This window comes from Bombina bombina, chromosome 2 (assembly GCF_027579735.1).
Source record: "Bombina bombina isolate aBomBom1 chromosome 2, aBomBom1.pri, whole genome shotgun sequence".
NCBI classification, from domain to species: Eukaryota; Metazoa; Chordata; class Amphibia; order Anura; family Bombinatoridae; genus Bombina; species Bombina bombina.
Genome location: NC_069500.1, coordinates 1290739793 through 1290763290, shown reverse-complemented (window position 1 = coordinate 1290763290; position 23498 = coordinate 1290739793). Strand labels below are relative to the sequence as shown.

The following is a 23498-nucleotide window of genomic DNA, read 5'->3' as shown; positions in this document are numbered from 1 at the left end:
GGTACGCTTAGCTAAAGTAGAAACTGCTCCCTCCACCTTGGGGACCGTTTGCCATAAGTCCCGAGTGGTGGCGTCTATTGGAAACATCTTTCTAAATATTGGAGGGGGTGAGAACGGCACACCGGGTCTATCCCACTCCTTAGTAACAATTTCAGTTAGTCTCTTAGGTATAGGAAAAACGTCAGTACTCGCCGGTACCGCAAAGTATTTATCCAACCTACACAGTTTCTCTGGTATTGCAACAGTGTTACAATCGTTGAGAGCTGCTAAGACCTCCCCTAGTAGTACACGGAGGTTCTCCAATTTAAATTTAAAATTTGAAATATCTGAGTCCAATCTGTTTGGATCAGAACCGTCACCCACAGAATGAAGCTCTCCGTCCTCATGCTCTGCGAGCTGTGACGCAGTATCAGACATGGCCCTAGCATTGTCAGCGCACTCTGTTCTCACCCCAGAGTGATCACGCTTGCCTCTTAGTTCAGGTAATTTAGACAAAACTTCAGTCATAACAGTAGCCATATCTTGTAATGTTATCTGTAATGGCCGCCCAGATGTACTAGGCGCCAAAATATCACGCACCTCCCGGGCGGGAGATGCAGGTACTGTCGCGTGAGGCGAGTTAGTCGGCATAACTCTCCCCTCGCTGTTTGGTGAAATTTGTTCACATTGTACAGATTGACTTTTATTTAAAGTAGCATCAATACAGTTAGTACATAAATTTCTATTGGGCTCCACCTTGGCATTGGAACAAATGACACAGATATCTTCCTCTGAGTCAGACATGTTTAACACACTAGCAAAAAACTTACAACTTGGTTATAATCTTTTTTAGCAAAAAACGTACTGTGCCTCAAAGAGGTACTAACGATTAAATGACAGTTGAAATAATGAACTGAAAAAACAGTTATTGCATCAAATTTTAAAACAACACAACTTTTAGCAAAGGTTTGTTCCCATTAGTAAAAAACAACACTAATTAAATTTGTACATAAGAAAACAAAACAACGTTTTTTATACACAGTCACTATAAGAATTCTCACAGCTCTGCTGAGAGAATTTACCTCCCTTCAAAGAAGTTTGAAGACCCCTGAGATCTGTCAGAGATGAACCGGATCATGCAGGAAATATAAAAGTAGCTGACTGGAATTTTTTGATGCGTAGCAAAGAGCGCCAAAAACGGCCCCTCCCTCTCCCACACAGCAGTGAAGAGAAACGAAACTGTCACAATTAAAGCAAAAAACTGCCAAGTGGAAAATAATGCCCAAACATTTATTCACACAGTACCTCAGCAATGTAAACGATTCTACATTCCAGCAAAAACGTTTAACATGAGAATAGTTATTAAAAGGATTAGTGACCTTTAACACAGTAGTTCCGGTGAAATACCATCCCCAGAATACTGAAGTGTATACATACATGTCATTTTAACGGTATGGCAGGCTTTTCTCATCAATTCCATTCAGAAAATAAAAACTGCCACATACCTCAATGCAGATTCATCTGCCCGCTGTCCCCTGATCTGAAGCCTTTACCTCCCTCAGATGGTCGAGAACAGCAATATGATCTTAACGACTCCGGTTAAAATCATAGTAAAAAATCTCTGTCAGATTCTTCCTCAAACTCTGCCAGAGAAGTAATAACACGCTCCGGTGCTATTTTAAAATAACAAACTTTTGATTGAAGTCATAAAAACTAAGTATAATCACCATAGTCCTCTCACACATCCTATCTAGTCGTTGGGTGCAAGAGAATGACTGGGACTGACGTAGAGGGGAGGAGCTATATGCAGCTCTGCTGGGTGAATCCTCTTGCATTTCCTGTTGGGGAGGAGTTATATCCCAGAAGTAATGATGACCCGTGGACTGATCACACATAACAGAAGAAATAATTTTTAAAATAATTTAAGTCCTCTTACAACTTAAACATTGCTCTTTGATGCATATTTTACTTGCAAAGTCTTATTTTTGGACAGTATTCCCTGTAATTGAACGTTAAAAAAATATTACAGTATTATAATATACAGAAATGGAAAATGATTTACCCCTGAAATATTGCAATGGAAATGTTGCAGATCATTTAAGGGGGCTGAATGGATGTGCGCTTTATGAAATGTGGGACACTGACCATTGCAACATGCAGAAATGATAGCTCCAATCATGCTGATAGTAAACTTTCCCCTTTGTATAAATAGATCCGGAACGTTAGTGATATTTTAGATGGAGTTTAATTAATCAGTTGTAATGAAAATGCGCTATAACTTTTCATATGTAGAGCTGAAATTCAAATTCCCCGCCCACTTCAAAACTAAATTTTTTTGTGAGCTAACGGTTTGAAGCGTTTTCCTATCATAGCTATAGCCATACGGCACTCACATAATTTTTTTGTAGCTAGTGCTGATTGGAGAACAGTTCAAACCATTAGCTCACAAAAAAAAAATACTTTTGAAGTGGGCAGCCAGAGCATTGAATTTCAGTGCTACTTTGAAGAAGTAAGTTAAAGTTATCGTCATCACAACTGATGAATTAAACCCCAGGTAAAATATTGTTAACATTCCGGATCTGTTTAAGTTTACCATCACTTTAAAGTCTGTCAAGTCTTTCAGAAAGATAGCATTTAATCTGTCAAAACACAGTTTTGCATCTGCTATAATGTAAAGACTTTTAGAAACAAATACATTAGTACTGTTACCAAAAAATGTCTAATTTAACAACGTTATGCAGAGGTATTTAGTCTGAAAATGCAGGTCTATATTCTATAAAATATCTTAAATACCCTACAAATACTGGGCACATTATGGCACATGCAGGGCAGTGAAAAACATTTATATAAAAAAAAAAAAACCTTAATAACCCTTCAAGATTCATCTTCACATTATCTAAACTTTACAATCCTGTGGACCTTGCAATGGTACAAAACAATCAGTATAGAAATTTAGACCCATTAGCCAGCAACATTCAAATTAACTAATACAATATTTCTTCAGTTGGAAGGATCACAATAATTCGTAAACTAGCATAACAGGATAATGACTGTTCTGTACCCCTAAACTCACGGATAAGTTGGCTTTTGTTACAGTGGTATACATACACTTAAACAAGCATAATAATATACCCTTTGCTGTATTAAATAATCAGTAGATCATCAAACTACCTTTTACGTAGCATTTTACTGTAAAGGTTACATACCTGGTAATAATAACAAAAATATCTAAATTAAAGAACCCTGTATTCAGATTGTTAAAATCCCATTATAGCAAAAAAGCAATATTTTGCAAGACATAAGGTTGAGTGTTTTAACTCAGTGGCTTTAAATATATGGTAGTTTTGTTTATTTTTGTTAAGGCAAGTGAACTTAGATTAGCATTTTCAGTGTTACAATAACTGAGAACCAATGATGAGGTTTTTTTCTTCTTCTAGGTTTCAAATAAATTTGTCCACATTTTATAAATTAGTTACGACACCATCCGTATGTAATTTGTTATGCATACAACTTACACTCAAAAAATATTTTTGCTCAAAGCACTGCTTTGCAAAGCAAATTTTTATATTCCAATTTATTTGATTCCTTTAATAGGAAAACTGCAATTCCGCCAAGCTTGTGAGCACAATTCACACATTTTGGGAAAAATATTTTCAATCCAGTCCCTTCAAGAAACGGTATTACTTCTAACAATTCCAGCATGGTACATGTGAAGAGAAAACAGCTTTCTTTGTGGAAATCATAAAAAAGGTAAATAAATATCAAATTATTCAGAAACCTCTTGTCCTTTCTCTTCAATGCCCCATAGTCACCAAGGAGAACACATCAGTCTATTCTGTTCCCACAAATGGTAAACCTGTCTATGTCAAGCAAATCCTTATTTGCAGATCTGTGTTTTAGTTCTGAATTGTCCTGGGTGATATCTTTTTCTTCACCATCTGGAGTGGTCAGGAATTTGTCTGGGTTAGTTTCCACGAGAAGTGGTGCTGTACTTGCTGCCTGATGAATAGGCTGGCTGGTGATGGAAGTGTTGACTGTTTCCTCTGCAGGGATGCCTGGGAAAAAAAGCCCACAAGGTAGATATTTAATTAATCAAGAAGTCTAAATTAATTTAAGGTTTTTAGGTTGCTGACCATATATATATATATATATATAACATATAAAGGATTTATTTATTTATGAGCTGGAATGACTGTTCTGTGTGTTTTATGCTAGACAATTAAATTCCACATAAGGCTCACAAACAGGAATATAATATCCAAGGCTTTATTTTACATGTCAAAGGCTTACATTTGCAGCAGAAATAATTATCGTTAAATGTTTCTGATGCAATTAGAACCACTGCCGCTTATTTCACTAAACCTTGCAAATGTACTACTTTTAACGGATCTTTCTGTTGAATTTAAATATCTAGCTTCTTGTTTACAGAAGGAGATTATTTGCCCTATATGGCCTGCACTGACTGTACTGATGTAGAACATAAGGCAGCCTTGACAATATAATAGATCTAATGAAGCCAAAAAAACACTTGGTTAGGTGTATTTTTTAGTACCATTTTTAAAGGGACAGTCAACACCAGAATTTTTGTTGTTAAAAAAGATAGATAATCCCTTTATTACCCATTACCCAGTTTTGCAAAACCAACACTGTTATATTAATACACTTTTTACTTCTGTGACTAACTTGTATCTAAGCATCTTCTGACCGCCCCTAATCACATGACTGTTAGTTATCTATTGACTTGCATTTTAGCCAATTAGTGAAGTGTCTGCCACTAGCCACAAGCGTGATGACAATGCTATCTATATGGCCTACATGAGCTTGCTCTCCGCTGTTGTGAAAAGTAAATAAAATAGAGGCGGCATTCAAGGGCTTAGAAATTATCATATGTGCCTTCCTAGGTTTGCTTTCAACTAGAATACCAAGAGAACAAAGCAAAATTGTTGATAAAAGTAATAAGAAAATAGAGTATAACAAGTCTCTATATGAGGTGCGCAAAGTTCATATAGGTGTTCAGTAGGTGGATATTCCCAGGATCTTGCGAAGAAATAGGCAGCGCTCTTGGGAAGTGAGGGTGAGTGTCTGTAAATCAAAAAGAAAAAGAGAGGCGCCTCATGGGACAGTATCGTAGCAAACCAGATCAGATATACGAGACAGCCCGTATAGGGGTATACTCACAAGGGTGGTGGCATATGAGGATGCCTAGTAGAGCGGGACGGGACTACAAGTCGCCCGACAGACGTGCACAGCGGTGCGTGGAGACGTCAAGTCACGAGGTCCGTACAGCCAACCAGCGGCCAACAAGAATCAGCATCGAACGTCCAAGCTGTTCAGAGAGTAACCAATGCTGGGCTTAAAGTCTGATCGGCACATCAGCAAACCAATCAGGATAGCAGGTCAGAATAATGAAACGACCCGTAGGTCGAGAAACGCGTTGCTGTTTTGCCATATGTTTTTAACTAACTCAATAAATACGAGTTTTTTTTACCTATATCACTCCTTTCTCACCATTATTCTGACCTGCTATCCTGATTGGTTTGCTGATCTGCCGATCAGACTTTAAGCCCAGCATTGGTTACTCTCTGAACAGCTTGGACGTTCGATGCTGATTCTTGTTGGCCGCTGGTTGGCTGTACGGACCTCGTGACTTGACGTCTCCACGCACCGCTGTGCACGTCTGTCGGGCGACTTGTAGTCCCGTCCCGCTCTACTAGGCATCCTCATATGCCACCACCCTTGTGAGTATACCCCTATACGGGCTGTCTCATTGTATATCTGATCTGGTTTGCTACGATACCGTCCCATGAGGCGCCTCTCTTTTTCTTTTTGATAAAAGTAAATTGGAAAGTTGTTTAAAATGACATGCCCTATTTGAAAAATGAAAGTATTTTTTGGAGTTGACTGTCCCTTTAAGCTGATTACACTACACTTTTGCTCATACTAGGCAGTATAACTAAATTATAATATGTTTTTTAATAAGATATCTAAATTTTATAGCCTGAATACTTCTGGTATATAAGTGAAATCCCTCTATTTTCCTGGACAAAGTACATACTAGATCTTGTACAATGTTGTAATGAGATAGTCTGGTCAAAATACAATTTCATAGTTACATCATGGTCAGCCTTAGCCAGTCAACCCAGTATTTAAAATTAAGTTCCATACATACTGCTTTAAAAGTTATTTTCTTTCCTATGACATGGAGAGTCCACAATGTCATTCCACTAGTGGGATATTCCACTCCTGGCCAGCATCAGGCGACAAAAAGCACCCCAGCAAAGCTGTTAAGTGTAACTTTCCTTACCCATAATCATTCTCTTTGCCTCTGTCAATGGAGGTTGTGCGAAGTTGGTGTCTGAAGATAGTGTCCTTTTATGGGTATTTTCCCTGCAAGCAAGGATTGGGGTCTAGCTGTGTCCATGTCAATCTCTTGAGTAAGAGTAGTGGTAGCTTTTAGCAGTTAGAAGGCTGTGAGGTAGTCCTTACTTTACTTCTAACAAGTTTGCTACCCCTTTGTAGAAAGTCAGGGTTGGCGACTCTGCTCTCTCTCTTACTACAGTTCCATGACAGGGAGCGCAGTGCCTGTCACACCTATGTAGCTGCTTTCTGCCCTGCAGCCGGATCCACAGGTCAGTGAATCTTCCTTTCTAGGTTAGAAAGGACAGCACTTCAGAGGTTAATCCTCTAGTGGATCTCATTATGGGACATAGTTACCCTATTGTCTTTGGGGTACAGTGTTGGGGCACTTTTTTATTGGGGGTCATAGATCCCAAGATATATTTATAGTTGGCACTTTATAGTATGAGGACAGATAATTGCCCTATTTCTTGGCAAAGTGTATGGCTTAGTGCTCCTTAATAAGGTATTGGAACATACATGGGAGAAAATTTTTAAGTGAACTGGATTTACTAGTTTAATTCAGCAGAGGAAGCCAACGGCTTTTAAATCTTATGCAACTGTTTATTTCGTGCTCTTAAGTGTGGCGCAGTTTTCTTTTCCCGGCCGCTCACGTGACCTCCGCACTTCCGGTTTTAAGGAGCGGACTTTTGTGAGCTCAGAGAGAGTCGAATTGAAGGCTGAGTAGAGGTGTCAGCTTAGTTATTTCGCCGATCAGAGTAACTTCAGTGGCAAATCTTTAGCCGACAGTTCACAGCTTCTTCTGCTTACTACTGGGATTTTCGCTCTAGTCCGATAAGTTAATTTCATACAAGTTTTCCAACCTTGTTATTCACTATTTTTGACAATAAGAAGACAGAAAAAATGATTTGTTATTTTGGTTCATCGTTCTGGTTATTGATAGTGGAACCTGTCCTTTTGAGCTATTGACTCAGAAAAGGATCAGCCTATCTCTCTGGATAAATGTTTGCTATGTTTAGAGAATCAGATTGCTCTGCCAATGCAGTTTTGTTCCTCATGTTTAGCAAAAACGTTAAAATTTAAAGAAAAAAAATCTCCCTTCTGAGCCATGTTTCTCTCAGGATTTTGCTGTGCGTGACATGCCGCAGCTTTCTCCTCAAACGTTCCCAAGCCTTGTTTCTCATACTGTGCCTTCTGTGTCCTCTCAACCACCTGGGGTGTTTATTTACCTGGGGATTTTGCAGCTCAGATTACTTCTGCAGTATTGGCGGCTTTGTCAGTTTTCCCTTCTTCGGGTAAGCGTAAGAGGAAATCTAAACATTTGCCTGCTAGTAAGGTTTCTGACCCCTCTAAGTCTGCATTCGTCAATCTTTTTCAATTGTCTGATGAGGAAAATACTTCAGTAGCTTCTGAAGGCGAAATCTCAGACTCTGACACTTTAGCAGAAAAATCTTTAGAATCTGAGGAAGTAAATTTTAGATTTAAACTTGAACACCTCCGGTTACTACTAAAGGAGGTTCTAGCTACTTTGGACGACACTGAACCCCACAAAGTCTTCTAAACTGGATAGAGTTTATGATTCTCCATCTTCTGGGGAGGTTTTTCCTGTTCCAAGGAAGATGTCTGAAATTATAGCTCAGGAATGGGATAATCCAGGGGGTTCCTTTTTCCCCTTCCCCTGTTTTTAAAAATATGTTTCCTGTTGCTGACTCTTTTCGTGACTCATGGTGCACTGTTCCTAAAGTAGGAGCTATTTCTACTCTTGCCAAGAGAACTACCATTCCTATTGAGGATAGTTGCTCTTTTAAGGATCCAATGGATAAGAAGCTAGAGTCTTACTTGAAAAAGATGTACATCCATCAAGGATTACAGTGGCAACCTGCAGAGAGTATTGCCACGGTTGCGGGTGCAGCATCTTATTGGTGAGACGCCTTGTCTGATCTTATTTCTGAGGAAACTACGGTAGAGGAGATCCAGGATAGGATCAAAGCTCTTAAATTGGCCAATACCTTTATCTGTGATGCCAACATGCAAATGATTAGACTGGGAGCTAAGATGTCTAGCTTCACTGTGCTAGCCCGCAGAGCTCTGTGGTTAAAATCTTGGTCAGCTGATGTTTCTTCAAAGGCCAAGCTTTTAGCTTTACCTTATAAGGGTAAAACTATGTTTGGACCTGGTCTGGCAGAAATCATTTCTGAGATTACAGGTGGACAAGAAGAATAGATCTAGGGGTCAACAATCTTCAACTTCCTTTCACAACTTTAAAGGGACAAAAGTCCTCTTCTAAACCAGAGCAATCCAGGTCCTCTTAGAAAACCAACCAGCCCAGGAACAAGGAAAAACAAAACAAAAAGCCCTCCGCTGACTCTAAATCAGCATGAAGGGTCCACCCCCGATCAGATTGTGAACCAGGTGGGGTGCAGACTTTCCTTTTTCAAACAGGCCTGGATTTGCGATGTCCCAGATCCATGGGCGATGGACATATTATCCCAGGGTTTCAAGATAGGATTCAAATCTTGTCCTCCAAAGGGCAGATTTCTCCTGTCAAGATTATCCTCAAACCAGGTAAAGAGGGAGGCCTTCTTAAATTGCGTAAAGGACCTATCCTCCCTGGGAGTTATTGTGCCAGTCCCTCTAAAGGAACAAGGTCTAGGATTTTATTCAAATCTCTTTGTGGTTCCCAAAAAGGAGGGAACTATTTGTCCCCTCCTAGATTTAAAGTGTCTCAACAAATTTCTCAGGGTCCCGTCCTTCAAGATTGAAACTATTCGTTCCATTCTTCCATTGGTCTTCCATGATGACCATAGACTTGAAGGATGCATACTTACATGTTCCCATTCACAGGGATCATCACCAGTTTCTAAGATTTCCCTTTCTGGACAAGCATTTCCAGTTTATTGCCCTTCCATTTGGTCTTGCCACGGCTCCCAGAATATTCACAAAGGTACTAGGAGCACTTTTGGCAGTGATCAGATACCAGGGAATTGCAGTGGAACCCTATCTAGACGGCATCTTAGTTCAGGCGTCATCTTTTCAACTAGCAAAATCTCATACCGAGATGTTGTTGTCTTTTCTACGTTGGTGGGAATTGAATCTGGAAAATAATTCTCTAGTTCCGCCTACAAGAGTTTGTTTCCTAGGAACAATCATAGACTTTTTTTGTCCATGAAGATTTTCCTGACGGATGCTTGCCTTTCTCTCAAGTCTGCCTTTCATCCAACAGTGGCTCAATGCATGGAGGTGATTGGTCTGATGGTGGCTTCCATGGACATAATTCCATCTGCGACCGCTGCAGCTTTGCACGCTCCGTCAATGGAACGGAGACCATTCAGATTTAAATCGCAGAGGATAAATCTGGACTCCCTAACAAGAGAATCTCTCTTGTGGTGGATTTCACAGGAACATCTGTCTCGGGGCACTTGCTTCCTGAGACCTTCCTGGGTAATTGTAACTATGGACGCCAGCCTGTCAGACTGGGGAGTTGTTTGGGGTTCTCGGAGGGCTCAGGGCCTATGGTCTAGGGAAGAGTCTTCTCTTCCCATAAACATCTTGGAGTTGAGAGCAATCTTCAATGCCTTGACAGCGTGGCCTCAATTAGCTTTAGTCGGGTTTATCAGATTCCAGTCAGACATCACCTCCTCAGTGGCTTACATCAAACACCAGGGAGGAACTCGGAGTTCCTTGGCCATGAAGGTGGTGACTCGCATTCTTTAGTGGGAGGAAGCTCACGATTGTCTCCTATCTGTCATCCACATCCGGAGTTGGATCTGATGGCTTCCTGCCAAAACGCCAAGGTTCCAAAGTACGGTTCAAGGTCAAGAGATCCTTAGGTTGTTCTGATATATGCCCTACCGGTTCCTTGGGTTTTCTCTCTAGCATACCTGTTTCTTCCGTTTGCTCTCCTTCCACAAGCCATTGCTCGTATCAAACAGGAGAGAGCATCGGAAATTTTAATAGCTCATGCTTGGCCTTGCAGGATCTGGTTCGCGGATCTAGTAAGGATGTTATCGCTACCTCCTAAGAGATTACCTCTGAGGAAGGATCCTTCTAATTCAGGGTTTTTTCCTCCATCCAAATCTGGATTCTCTGAAGTTGAGATTAAACACCTAGTTCTGTCTAGACGTGGTTTTTCTGAAGAGGTCATTGATACTATGGATCAGGCTCGCAAACTTGCTAATCGCAAGATTTACCATAAGGTATGGCATAAATATCTTTATTGGTGTGAATCTAAGGGTTTCTACTGGAGCCGGGTGAGGATTCCCCGTATTTTATCTTTTCTTCAAGATGGCCTGTAGAAAGGTTTGTCAGTCAGTACTCTGAAGGGTCAGATTTCTGCATTATCTATTCTTTTGCACAAACGTCTGGCAGACTTATCAGATGTTCAAGCTTTTGTATAGGCCCTGGTCAGAATCAGGCCTGTGTTTAAACCTGTTGCTCCTCCTTGGAGCCTTAATCTAGTTCTTAAAGTTTTGCAGCAGGCTCTGTTTGAGCCGATGCATGTTGTTGATTTAAAATGGTTATCTTGGAAGGTTTTGTTTCTCCTTGCTATTTCTTACGCTTGCAGAGTTTGAGCTTTCAGCTCTGCAGTGTGATTCTCCGTACCTTATCTTTCATGCAGATAAGGTGGTTCCCCCTAAGGTGGTGTTAGATCGAAACATTAATCAGGAAATAGTTGTTCCTTCTTTTTGTCCTAATCCTTCCCATAAGGGAGGTCTTTTGCATAACTTGGATGTTGTGCGCGCTCTAAAGTTTTACTTACAAGCTACTAAAGATTTTCGGCAGTCTTCTCCGTTTGTTGTTTTCTCTGGAAAGCGTAAGGGTCAGAAGGCCACTTCTACTACTCTGTCTCTCTGGTTGAGAAGTTTGATTTGTTGGGCTTATGAGACTGCTGGACAGCAGCCTCCTGAGAGAATTATGGCTCATTCCACTAGGGCTATCTCCTCTTCTTGGGCTTTCAAAAATGAAGCTTCTGTGGAACAGATTTGCAAGGCGGCAGCATGGTCCTCTCAGCATACTTTTGAATATCCCACAAGTAATTGGAATGACGTTGTGGACTCTCCATGTCCAGAAAATATGTTAAAGAATTTCTTTTATTTTTTTTTAACAATTATTTGATATTACTCACCATCTTTTAAATGCTTACAATTAAAAATTGTATGTGTGCCCCATAAAACATTCCTTTTGGAGTGGATTAAATTGTTTACAAATATCTCCTTTATGTGTATTTTGTAATTTGAAATAGCTGTTTTTCCTGTTGAAACCATCACCTATCCTGAAAATGTAAATACTGCAGTCCTGGGTACATAAAAGCTATGCAAACAAGATACAGCTGAAGAAATTACTATCCCTGTGGGGGGTGGGAGAGATGGGAACTTAAATGTTAATTATCAATTGTTATCTCTGAACACAAATACTTCCTTATCTTTTTTCTGTCTAAGATATTAAGAAAATTAGATCTGTTCCCCGTGCAATATCAGACAATTTGATGGGGTTGTGGTTTTTAAAGAAGAAAAACAGCAATTTCATATACAACCTAAATCTAAAGGTGCAATTTCCCATACATTGTATCCTCTACAACTGGTATAACAAGTCTTTGAAGACACATTAAGGGGAAACAAATTTTACAGTAAACTGTCCCATTAAATTTATGTTGACTCTACACACTTTTTTTCTAGGTAGTTTAAATGAAGGTGTAATACTATAGCAATAAATATAAAAACTTACCATTGTGAAATCACAGTACTACTAGATAATAATGTTGACATAAGTTGTTTCCATCGTATTTCATTTATAATTACTTAACGGTTTGGTTTAGCTATGGAACATGTAAGAATTAAAATACTGCGCCCCTAGTCTAACAATTGAACTGCTGTATTGTGTTTTATATAGAAGAATACAATTAGTTGAGAACAAGTTATCACAAATGGTAAAATATATCAAATTTGTGCACCTTGACTGGATTTCGATTTACTTTGGGCTTTCTTTGGCGGTTTCCCAGGTGCGCCTGTGGCAGGTGGCTGGAATAACTTTTCTTCCATTTTTGCTTCTTTGACATATTGACAAGATTTCCCCAGCAATACTATGCTGTTCAGGACTTTTAATGTTATTAAACTGTAGATAGAGACAGTAAAAAGTATAAGCATTTGGTACAGAATATAATGAAATAAGCAAAAAAAAAAACCCGCTGTGGTTATAATAGGTGCCAATATTTTTTAAGGAATAACTAAATAACGTAAACTATAGGCTTTGTTGAAAAAAAGGATAAACAGCATATTGTCAAAGGCAGTGCTTGAAAAACAAAACAAAAAAGTAGTGGAGTTTTTATTTTCTGGGGGTTTTCTTTCACAATAATTTTTTTTATTTTGAGCATGTTTTTTTAATTTTCTGTATTTTTTACCTGTTACTTAAAGGAACAGTATGTATACAATTATGTAGCACAATGAGAGCCTTTCCTTATAGCCCTCCTGGGCGCCAATGGTTGTTTCCAAATCACAACCTGCTCAGTCACACCATGCACTTCAAAATTACTGAATAAAGCAGTGCACCCTGTGAGGTTTAAAATAAAAAAATAAAAAAGCAGCATCAATCATAAGGCATATAAAGAAGACCTTGGAAGCCTTCTGGGTACCTAAAAATGGGAGCTTCCTGAACACATCGGATGAGCCATTAACAAGAGGCACAAATTTACAGCAATTAATCAGAAGCCTACCTAGGTATGTTTTTCAAAAAAGGATATCAAGAGAACAAAGCAAAATGACAATTGAAGTAAATTGGAAAGTTGTTGCAGATCGCATACTCTGTCTGAATCATGAATGTTTAATTCTAACTTTACCGCCCTTTAAATAATGGGCCTACATTTCACAGTATTAAATCTATACATGAATCCTGCATCAAACCAGCAGAGAGAGAAAGAGGCCAAAACTATGGCATGAAAGAACCATATATGACACTAAAACAAAACATTTAAATCAAGATAACTTGGGTCCTTAGTGGATAATACTACTGAGCCATGAGATGGAAATTAGAACGGTAGAATAAATTTAGCATTTCTTAGCTTAAACTATTAGCGTTCACACAGATCGGTCAAGGCAAAGCAGCAAAAAACGGAATTCAGGTCTGCATGACAATACAATCAAGGGACGGCAAACATTGGATTTTAATATTTAAAAAAGTAAAAACAAAATGTATGCTTACCTGTTAAATTTATTTATTTCCGGATATGGTGAGTCCATGGCATCATCTTCAATTACTGTTGGGAACACCACTCCTGGCCGGCAGGAGGAGGCAAAGAGCACCACAGCAAAGCCGCCAAGTATCAAATCCCCTCCCACAACCCCCAGTCATTCGGTAAATGGAGAAAAGAAGCAACACAAGGTGTAGAGGTGCCTAAGGTTTTGGTAAGAAAACTGTCTAAAAATAAAGGGCGGGGCCTTGGACTCACCATATCTGGAAATAAATAAATTTATCAGGTAAGCATGAATTTTGTTTTCTTTCCTAAGATATGGTCCACGGCATCATCTTCAATTACTGTTGGGAATCAATACCCAAGCTAGAGGACACAGATGATTAGGGAGGAACAAGATAGGGAACCTAAGCAGAAGGCACCACCACTTGAAGAACCTTTCTCCCAAAAGAAGCCTCAGCCGAGGGAAAAGTATCAAATTTGTAAAATTTGGAGAAAGTATACAGAGAAGACCAAGATGCAGCCTTGCAAATCTGTTCCACAGAAGCTTCATTTTTGAAAGTCCAGGAAGAGGAAACAGCCCTCGTGGAATGAGCTGTAATTCTCTCAGGAGGCTGCTGTCCAGCAGTCTCGTAAGCCAAACAAATTATACTTCTCAGCCTGAGAGAAAGAGAAGTAGCTGTAGCTTTCTGATCTTTGCGTTTCCCAGAGAAAGAAACAAACAAACAAGGCAGAAGACTGGCAAAAATCCTTAGTCCCCTGTAGGTAGAATTTCAGAGCACGCACAACATCCAGGTTGTGTAGCAAATGCTCCTTATGAGAAGAAGGATTAGGACATAGAGAAGGAACAACAATTTCCAGATTAATATTCCTGTCCGAAACAACTTTAGGAAGGAAACCAAACTTGGTACGAAGAATCACCTTATCAGCATGAAAGATAAGATAAGGGGAATCACACTGCAGAACTGAGAGTTCCGAGACTCTCAGAGCAGAAGAGATAGCAACAAGAAACAAAACCTTTCAAGATAACAACTTAATATCTAAGGAATGCATAGGCTCAAACGGAGCCTGCTGCAAACTTTTAAGAACAAGGTTAAGACTCCAAGGACGAGTAACAGGTTTAAACACAGGCCTGATTCTGAAAAGGGCCTGACAAAAAGATTGCACGTCTGGCACATCCGCCAGATGCTTATGTAGCAAAATAGACAAAGTAGAGATCTGACCCTTCAGAGTACTTGCTGACAAACCCTTCTCCAGACCTTCCTGGAGAAACGACAAAATCCTAGGAATCCTGCTACTCCAAGAGTAGCATTTGGATTCACACCAATAAAGATATTTACACCATATCTTATGGTAAATCTTTCTAGTAACAGGCTTGCGAGCCTGAATCATTGTCTCAATGACCGACTCAGAAAACGTTTGGATAAAATTAAGCATTCAATCTCCAAGCAGTCAGCTTCAGAGAAACGAGATTTGGATGAAGGAAGTGACCCTGAAGTAGAAGGTCCTTCCTCAGAGGCAGTCTCCAAGGTGAGAAGGGCGACATCTCCACTAGGTCCGCATACCAGATCCTGCGAGGCCACGCAGGGGCTATGAGAATCACTGCCGCTCTCTCCTGCTTGATACAAGCAATGACTCGTAGAAGGAGAGCGAACGGAGGAAACAGGTATGCCAGCCTGAAATTCCAAGGGACCGCCAAAGCATCTATCAGAGTGGCCTGAGGATCCCTCGACCTCGAACCATACCTCGGGAGCTTGGCATTCTGTTGAGACGCCATCAGATCCAGCAACCCCCATTTGAGGATCAAGCTGGAGAACACCTCCGGATGGAGCACCCACTCCCCGGGATGAAAAGTCTATCTGCTCAGAAAATCTGCTTCCCAGTTGTCCACTCCCGGAATGTGTATGGCAGATAGACAGCAACTGTGAGCTTCCGCCCACTGAATAATCAGAGCCACCTCTTTCATGGCTAAGGAACTCCGAGTTCCTCCTTGGTGGTTGATGTAAGCCACTGATGTTATGTTGTCCGACTGGAACCTGATAAACCGGGCTAAAGATAACTGAGGCCAGGCCAGCAGAGCATTGAAGATCACGCTCAACTCTAAGATGTTTATGGGGAGAGCCGACTCCTCCCGAGTCCAGAGACCCTGCACGTTTAACGAGTCCCAGACTGCTCCCCAGCCCAGCAAGCTGGCGTCCGTGGTCACAATCACCCAGGAAGGTCTCTGGAAGCATGTTCCCTGAGACGGATGTTCCTGAGAAAGCCACCACGGGAGAGTCTCTCTTCTGGAGCTGCATAGTCCCCGTTCCATTGTCTGAGCATGCATAACTGCAGCGCTCTCAAATGGAACCGAGCGAATGGAATGATGTCCATGGAAGCAACCATCAGACCAATTACCTCCATACATTGAGCCACTGATGGCCGAACAGTAGACTGTAGAGAGGCAAGAATCTTCCGTCAAACAATTTCATTGATAAGGAATCTATTATGGTCCCTAAGAATACTACCCTTGTAGCTGGAACAAGGGAACTCTTTCCCAGATTCACTTTCCATCCGTGGGAACGTAGAAAAGACAACAAGATCTCTGTATGAGAGTTTGCTTGTTGAAAAGATGGAGCCTGAACCAGAATGTTGTCAAGATAGGGCGCCACTGTAATTCCTCGAGAACGGATCACCTCCAAGAGAGCCCACAGAACCTTTGAGAAAATCCTGGGAGCTGTGACAATGCTAAATGGAAGAGCTACAAACTGAATAGAAAACAGTATAGGGGAGCGCTCAAAGCTGGTTGAGATTTATATATAATAAATGTTTATATAGTGAATGTTTATATAATATGGTGTTATTCAAATTATTGTTTGTGCAAATAAAAAGTAAAACCTCAAACGTGAAGTGTGTGGCCAAATAAACCTAACTATTCCAAAGTGTATAATATACTAAACAAATAAACCATTATTATCAAATGATTTAAATAATATTTTACTATCAATATTTATAAGAGTTTAAAAAACATATTAAATAACATTGTATACAGTGAAATAGTTAAAATTGGAACAACAATATAGTGTAATAATTGTCAGAGCTCTCTATTTTTCTACTTGTTGTAACAAATTGGTTCTTTTTGTTACAAATATTATGTACACTGTTGGTCAAAAATATAGCTGTAAACTGAAGCTGATAAAAAATGACAAATTAAAAAATAAAAAAGATTAGTCTTTGTATCTCACTGCAGTGGATATGATGCATGCTATTTATCGTGATGTATTAAGTGGTTTTTTAGATTAATATTCCAAAAATGTAAAGTCGTTTGGTAGATTAACTTGAAAGGCTGTGTGTATATGAGCCGTAATAAATGTACCTTTAGTCTTTAGTTTTAAGAAATAAGTTTGTTGCAAGATGTATTTGTTTGTCACTCTCTGTGTTGTTGATCCGTGGTAATGGACCTGTACCCCAGCTTGGCTTGACTTCCGGGTCACAGGGGATGACCAATCATTGATGGAAATGATGAAAGGATAAACGTTGATAGGGCAAAGACAGTGAGCCCTTATGTATCCTAACAATTTGTCGGATTTATGTAGCTTATCAGTTATTATTAACACATTCCTTATAGCTCACTTTAAGTTAGTTGTGAAAGAAGTGTTGAAATTTCAAATCGGCTGTTTATTTGCCGGTCTCGGTGGTAATGCAGTGTGTCCTCCTGTGTGCTATTAATAATAGCTGGAATTCCAACCGAGAAATGATGATGTGTTCTTTATTAGCTACTATCGCAGCTTTGAATAAGTGCAGCGGTTGTTCGAATCAGCACAATATTTTATTTAGAGAGTGTTTTTCTCAGTTGGTATATTGAATACAAAAATGTAGCTGTAGACAAAAGCTACTTTCAAAAATGGACAAATCTACACGTTTCGGCCCGGGGCCTTTATCAAGATGCCCATTACTTGTGAATCCAGCTCTTATATAGAGTTTAGAGCGTATCCTATTAGTTAAGGGGGTTTTGTAACAGCCAATGGGAATGACTTTCTTAAAAGGTTAAATCAAGCATATATCAACATTTAATAAAGGTTTATAAACAGTATTGCAATGTAGTAGATGTAGTAACACATTCCTTATAGCTCACTTCGAGTTGGTTACGAAGGAGAAGTGTTGAAGTTTCAAATAGGCTGTTTATTTGCCGGTCTCGGTGGTAATACAGTGCGTCTTTCTATGTGCTATTAGTAATAGCTGGATTCTCAACCGAGAACTGATGATATGTCCTCCTTTATTAGCTACTATCGCAGATTCAAATAAAGAAAAGTATAGTGATTTTTCGATTAAGCACAATGTTTGGAGAGAGTTTTTCTCAGTTGTTAAATCTTTTATTTTTGTATAGTAGTTATTGTTGTTTGATTTTATTATTTTTATTTTAGTACTATGTTAACATGATTTACAGGAGATACAGGATTTACAGGAGATACATTGAAAAAAACCTTCTATTGTTTCTTTTCTAAGATTACTATCTCGAAGGTTATTCTGTCTTTAAACTCACTGGGTGACAGAATATTTTTTAAATTTTTTGCTTTTTTAAAAATGATGTCTGGGTAATTTTTGATTTTTTGTCCTAGGATTTGGTCTTTTTTAATATAATGCCAGTGTTTAGTGAGAATTTTTTTAATTTCAAAGTGTTGTGAACTGTATTGTGTCACGAATGGTATAAATAGGTTATTTTCTGTGTTATAGCTGTGTTTAGTTTTGGATTTGGGTTTTAAAATTTGATTTCTATCTATTGTTTAGCCTTCTCTATAATTTGAGGGTTATAGTTCTTTTCTTCAAATCTCTCTGATAATATTTTTGATTATTCAAGACCTGGGGTACAGGTCCATTACCACGGATCAACAACACAGAGAGTGACAAAAAAAATACATCTTGCAACAGACTTATTCCTTAACACTTTAAGGACAAAGACTAAAGGTACATTTATTACGGCTAGTATACACACAGCCTTTCAAGTTAATCTACCAAACGGCTTTTAATTTTTGGAATATTAATCTAAAAAACCACTTAATACACCACTATAAATAGCGTGTATAATATCCACTGCAGTGAGATACGACTAATCTTTTTTATTTTTTAATTTGTCATTTTTTTATCAGCTTCAGTTTACAGCTATATTTTTGACCAACAGTGTACATAATATTTGTAACAAAAAGAACCAATTTGTTACAACAAGTAGAAAAAACAGAATTTATGTTTACCTGATAAATTACTTTCTCCAACGGTGTGTCCGGTCCACGGCGTCATCCTTACTTGTGGGATATTCTCTTCCCCAACAGGAAATGGCAAAGAGCCCAGCAAAGCTGGTCACATGATCCCTCCTAGGCTCCGCCTACCCCAGTCATTCGACCGACGTTAAGGAGGAATATTTGCATAGGAGAAACCGTATGATACCGTGGTGACTGTAGTTAAAGAAAATAAATTATCAGACCTGATTAAAAAACCAGGGCGGGCCGTGGACCGTACACACCGTTGGAGAAAGTAATTTATCAGGTAAATATAAATTCTGTTTTCTCCAACATAGGTGTGTCCGGTCCACGGCGTCATCCTTACTTGTGGGAACCAATACCAAAGCTTTAGGACACGGATGAAGGGAGGGAGCAAATCAGGTCACCTAAATGGAAGGCACCACGGCTTGCAAAACCTTTCTCCCAAAAATAGCCTCAGAAGAAGCAAAAGTATCAAACTTGTAAAATTTGGTAAAAGTGTGCAGTGAAGACCAAGTCGCTGCCCTACATATCTGATCAACAGAAGCCTCGTTCTTGAAGGCCCATGTGGAAGCCACAGCCCTAGTGGAATGAGCTGTGATTCTTTCAGGAGGCTGCCGTCCGGCAGTCACATAAGCCAATCTGATGATGCTTTTAATCCAAAAAGAGAGAGAGGTAGAAGTTGCTTTTTGACCTCTCCTTTTACCAGAATAAACAACAAACAAGGAAGATGTTTGTCTAAAATCCTTTGTAGCATCTAAATAGAATTTTAGAGCGCGAACAACATCCAAATTGTGCAACAAACGTTCCTTCTTCGAAACTGGTTTCGGACACAGAGAAGGCACGACTATCTCCTGGTTAATGTTTTTGTTAGAAACAACTTTTGGAAGAAAACCAGGTTAGTACGTAAAACCACCGTATCTGCATGGAACACCAGATAAGGAGGAGAACACTGCAGAGCAGATAATTCTGAAACTCTTCTAGCAGAAGAAATTGCAACCAAAAACAAAACTTTCCAAGATAATAACTTAATATCAACGGAATGTAAGGGTTCAAACGGAACCCCCTGAAGAACTGAAAGAACTAAGTTGAGACTCCAAGGAGGAGTCAAAGGTTTGTAAACAGGCTTGATTCTAACCAGAGCCTGAACAAAGGCTTGAACATCTGGCACAGCTGCCAGCTTTTTGTGAAGTAACACAGACAAGGCAGAAATCTGTCCCATCAAGGAACTTGCAGATAATCCTTTTTTCCAATCCTTCTCGAAGGAAGGATAGACTCTTAGGAATCTTAACCTTGTCCCAAGGGAATCCTTTAGATTCACACCAACAGATATATTTTTTCCAAATTTTGTGGTAATTTTTTCTAGTTACAGGCTTCCTGGCCTGAACAAGAGTATCAATAAAAGAATCTGAGAACCCTCGCTTTGATAAGATCAAGCGTTCAATCTCCAAGCAGTCAGCTGGAGTGGGACCAGATTCGGATGTTCGAACGGACCTTGAACAAGAAGGTCTCGTCTCAAAGGTAGCTTCCATGGTGGAGCCGATGACATATTCACCAGATCTGCATACCAAGTCCTGCGTGGCCACGCAGGAGCTATCAAGATCACCAACGCCCTCTCCTGATTGATCCTGGCTACCAGCCTGGGGATGAGAGGAAACGGCGGGAATACATAGGCTAGTTTGAAGGTCCAAGGTGCTACTAGTGCATCTACTAGAGTCGCCTTGGGATCCCTGGATCTGGACCCGTAGCAAGGAACCTTGAAGTTCTGACGAGAGGCCATCAGATCCATGTCTGGAATGCCCCACAGTTGAGTGATTTGGGCAAAGATTTCCGGATGGAGTTCCCACTCCCCCGGATGCAATGTCTGACGACTCAGAAAATCCGCTTCCCAATTTTCCACTCCTGGGATGTGGATTGCAGACAGGTGGCAGGAGCGAGTCTCCGCCCATTGAATGATTCTGGTCACTTCTTCCATCGCCAGGGAACTCCTTGTTCCCCCCTGATGGTTGATGTACGCAACAGTCGTCATGTTGTCTGATTGAAACCGTATGAACTTGGCCCTCGCTAGCTGAGGCCAAGCCTTGAGAGCATTGAATATCGCTCTCAGTTCCAGAATATTTATCGGTAGAAGAGATTCTTCCCGAGACCAAAGACCCTGAGCTTTCAGGGATCCCCAGACCGCGCCCCAGCCCATCAGACTGGCGTCGGTCGTGACAATGACCCACTCTGGTCTGCGGGAGGTCACCCCTTGTGACAGGTTGTCCAGGGACAGCCACCAACGGAGTGAGTCTCTGGTCCTCTGATTTACTTGTATCTTCGGAGACTGTATAGTCCCCATTCCACTGACTGAGCATACACAGTTGTAATGGTCTCAGATGAATGCGCGCAAAAGGAACTATGTCCATTGCCGCTACCATCAAACCTATCACTTCCATGCACTGCGCTATGGAAGGAAGAGGAACGGAATGAAGTATCCGACAAGAGTTTAGAAGTTTTGTTTTTCTGGTCTCTGTCAGAAAAATCCTCATTTCTAAGGAGTCTATTATTGTTCCCAAGAAGGGAACTCTTGTCGACGGAGATAGAGAACTCTTTTCCACGTTCACTTTCCATCCGTGAGATCTGAGAAAGGCCAGGACTATGTCCGTGTGAGCCTTTGCTTGAGGAAGGGACGACGCTTGAATCAGAATGTCGTCCAAGTAAGGTACTACAGCAATGCCCCTTGGTCTTAGCACCGCCAGCAGGGACCCTAGTACCTTTGAGAAAATCCTTGGAGCAGTGGCTAATCCGAAAGGAAGCGCCACGAACTGGTAATGCTTGTCCAGGAATGCGAACCTTAGGAACCGATGATGTTCCTTGTGGACAGGAATATGTAGATACGCATCCTTTAAATCCACCGTGGTCAAGAATTGACCTTCCTGGATGGAAGGATTGTTCGAATGGTTTCCATTTTGGACGATGGAACCTTGAGAAACTTGTTTAGGATCTTGAGATCTAAGATTGGTCTGAACGTTCCCTCTTTTTTGGGAACTACGAACAGATTGGAGTAGAACCCCATCCCTCGTTCTCTTAATGGAACAGGATGAATCACTTCCAGAAGATAACCTTGGGAGACTATTTCTAGCGCCCAAGGATCCAGAACATCTCTTGCCCAAGCCTGAGTGAAGAGGGAGAGTCTGCCCCCCACCAAATCCGGTCCCGGATCGGGGGCCCGCATCTCATGCTGTCTTGGGAGCAGTGGCAGGTTTCTTGGCCTGCTTTCCTTTGTTCCAGCCTTGCATAGGTCTCCAGGCTGGATTGGCTTGAGAAGTATTACCCTCCTGCTTAGAGGACTCCAACTTAAATTTAAAAGTAATCACATCAGGTTCAGCTTGTTGAGAAATTTTTCCTGAATCTGAAATTTCTCCTTCAGACAAAACCTCCCTGGCCCCCTCAGACTGGTGTAGGGGCCCTTCAGAAACAATATCATCAGCGTCCTCATGCTCTTCAGTATTTTCTAAAACAGAGCAGTCGCGCTTTCGCTGATAAGTGGGCATATTGGCTAAAATGTTTTTGATAGAATTATCCATTACAGCCGTTAATTGTTGCATAGTAAGGAGTATTGGCGCGCTAGATGTACTAGGGGCCTCCTGTATGGGCAAGACTGGTGTAGACGAAGGAGGGGATGATGCAGTACCATGCTTACTCCCCTCACTTGAGGAATCATCTTGGGCATCATTTTTACTAAATTTTTTATGACATAAATCACATCTATTTAAATGAGAAGGAACCTTGGCTTCCCCACAGTCAGAACACAATCTATCTGGTAGTTCAGACATGTTAAACAGGCATAAACTTGATAACAAAGCACAAAAAACGTTTTAAAATAAAACCGTTACTGTCACTTTAAATTTTAAACTGAACACACTTTATTACTGCAATTGCGAAAAAGTATGAAGGAATTGTTCAAAAATCACCAAAATTTCACCACAGTGTCTTAAAGCCTTAAAAGTATTGCACACCAAATTTGGAAGCTTTAACCCTTAAAATAACGGAACCGGAGCCGTTTTTATATTTAACCCCTTTACAGTCCCTGGAATCTGCTTTGCTGAGACCCAACCAAGCCCAAAGGGGAATACGATACCAAATGATGCCTTCAGAAAGACTTTTCTATGTATCAGAGCTCCACACACATGCAGCTGCATGCCATGCTGTTCTCAAAAACAAGTGCGCCATACCGGCGCGAAAATGAGGCTCTGACTATGATTAGGGAAAGCCCCTATAGAATAAAGTGTCTAAAACAGTGCCTGCCGATATTATTTTACAAAAAATACCCAGATTAAATGATTCCTCAAGGCTAAATATGTGTAAATATGATCGATTTAGCCCAGAAAATGTCTACAGTCTTAATAAACCCTTGTGAAGCCCTTATTTACTGTCTGAATAAAAATGGCTTACCGGATCCCATAGGGAAAATGACAGCTTCCAGCATTACATCGTCTTGTTAGAATGTGTCATACCTCAAGCAGCAAAAGACTGCTCACTGTTCCCCCAACTGAAGTTAAGTCCTCTCAACAGTCCTGTGTGGAACAGCCATGGATTTTAGTAACGGTTGCTAAAATCATTTTCCTCATACAAACAGAAATCTTCATCTCTTTTCTGTTTCAGAGTAAATAGTACATACCAGCACTATTTTAAAATAACAAACTCTTGATTGAATAATAAAAACTACAGTTAAACACTAAAAAACTCTAAGCCATCTCCGTGGA

General features: G+C 40.3%; 1 protein-coding gene across 1 annotated transcript in view; it reads right to left on the bottom strand.

The window, feature by feature from the left end:
• Positions 1-3208: 3208 nt before the first annotated feature.
• Positions 3209-23498, bottom strand: part of TAPT1 (transmembrane anterior posterior transformation 1) — a 287059-nt gene continuing 266769 nt past the window's right edge. The window contains exons 13-14 of the mRNA XM_053704116.1: positions 12287-12447; positions 3209-4034 (exon numbers count right to left, since the gene is read on the bottom strand). Of these exons, the coding sequence (XP_053560091.1) occupies positions 3805-4034; positions 12287-12447 (391 nt within the window). The 3' untranslated portion in view covers positions 3209-3804. The remainder of the gene's footprint in view (positions 4035-12286; positions 12448-23498) is intronic.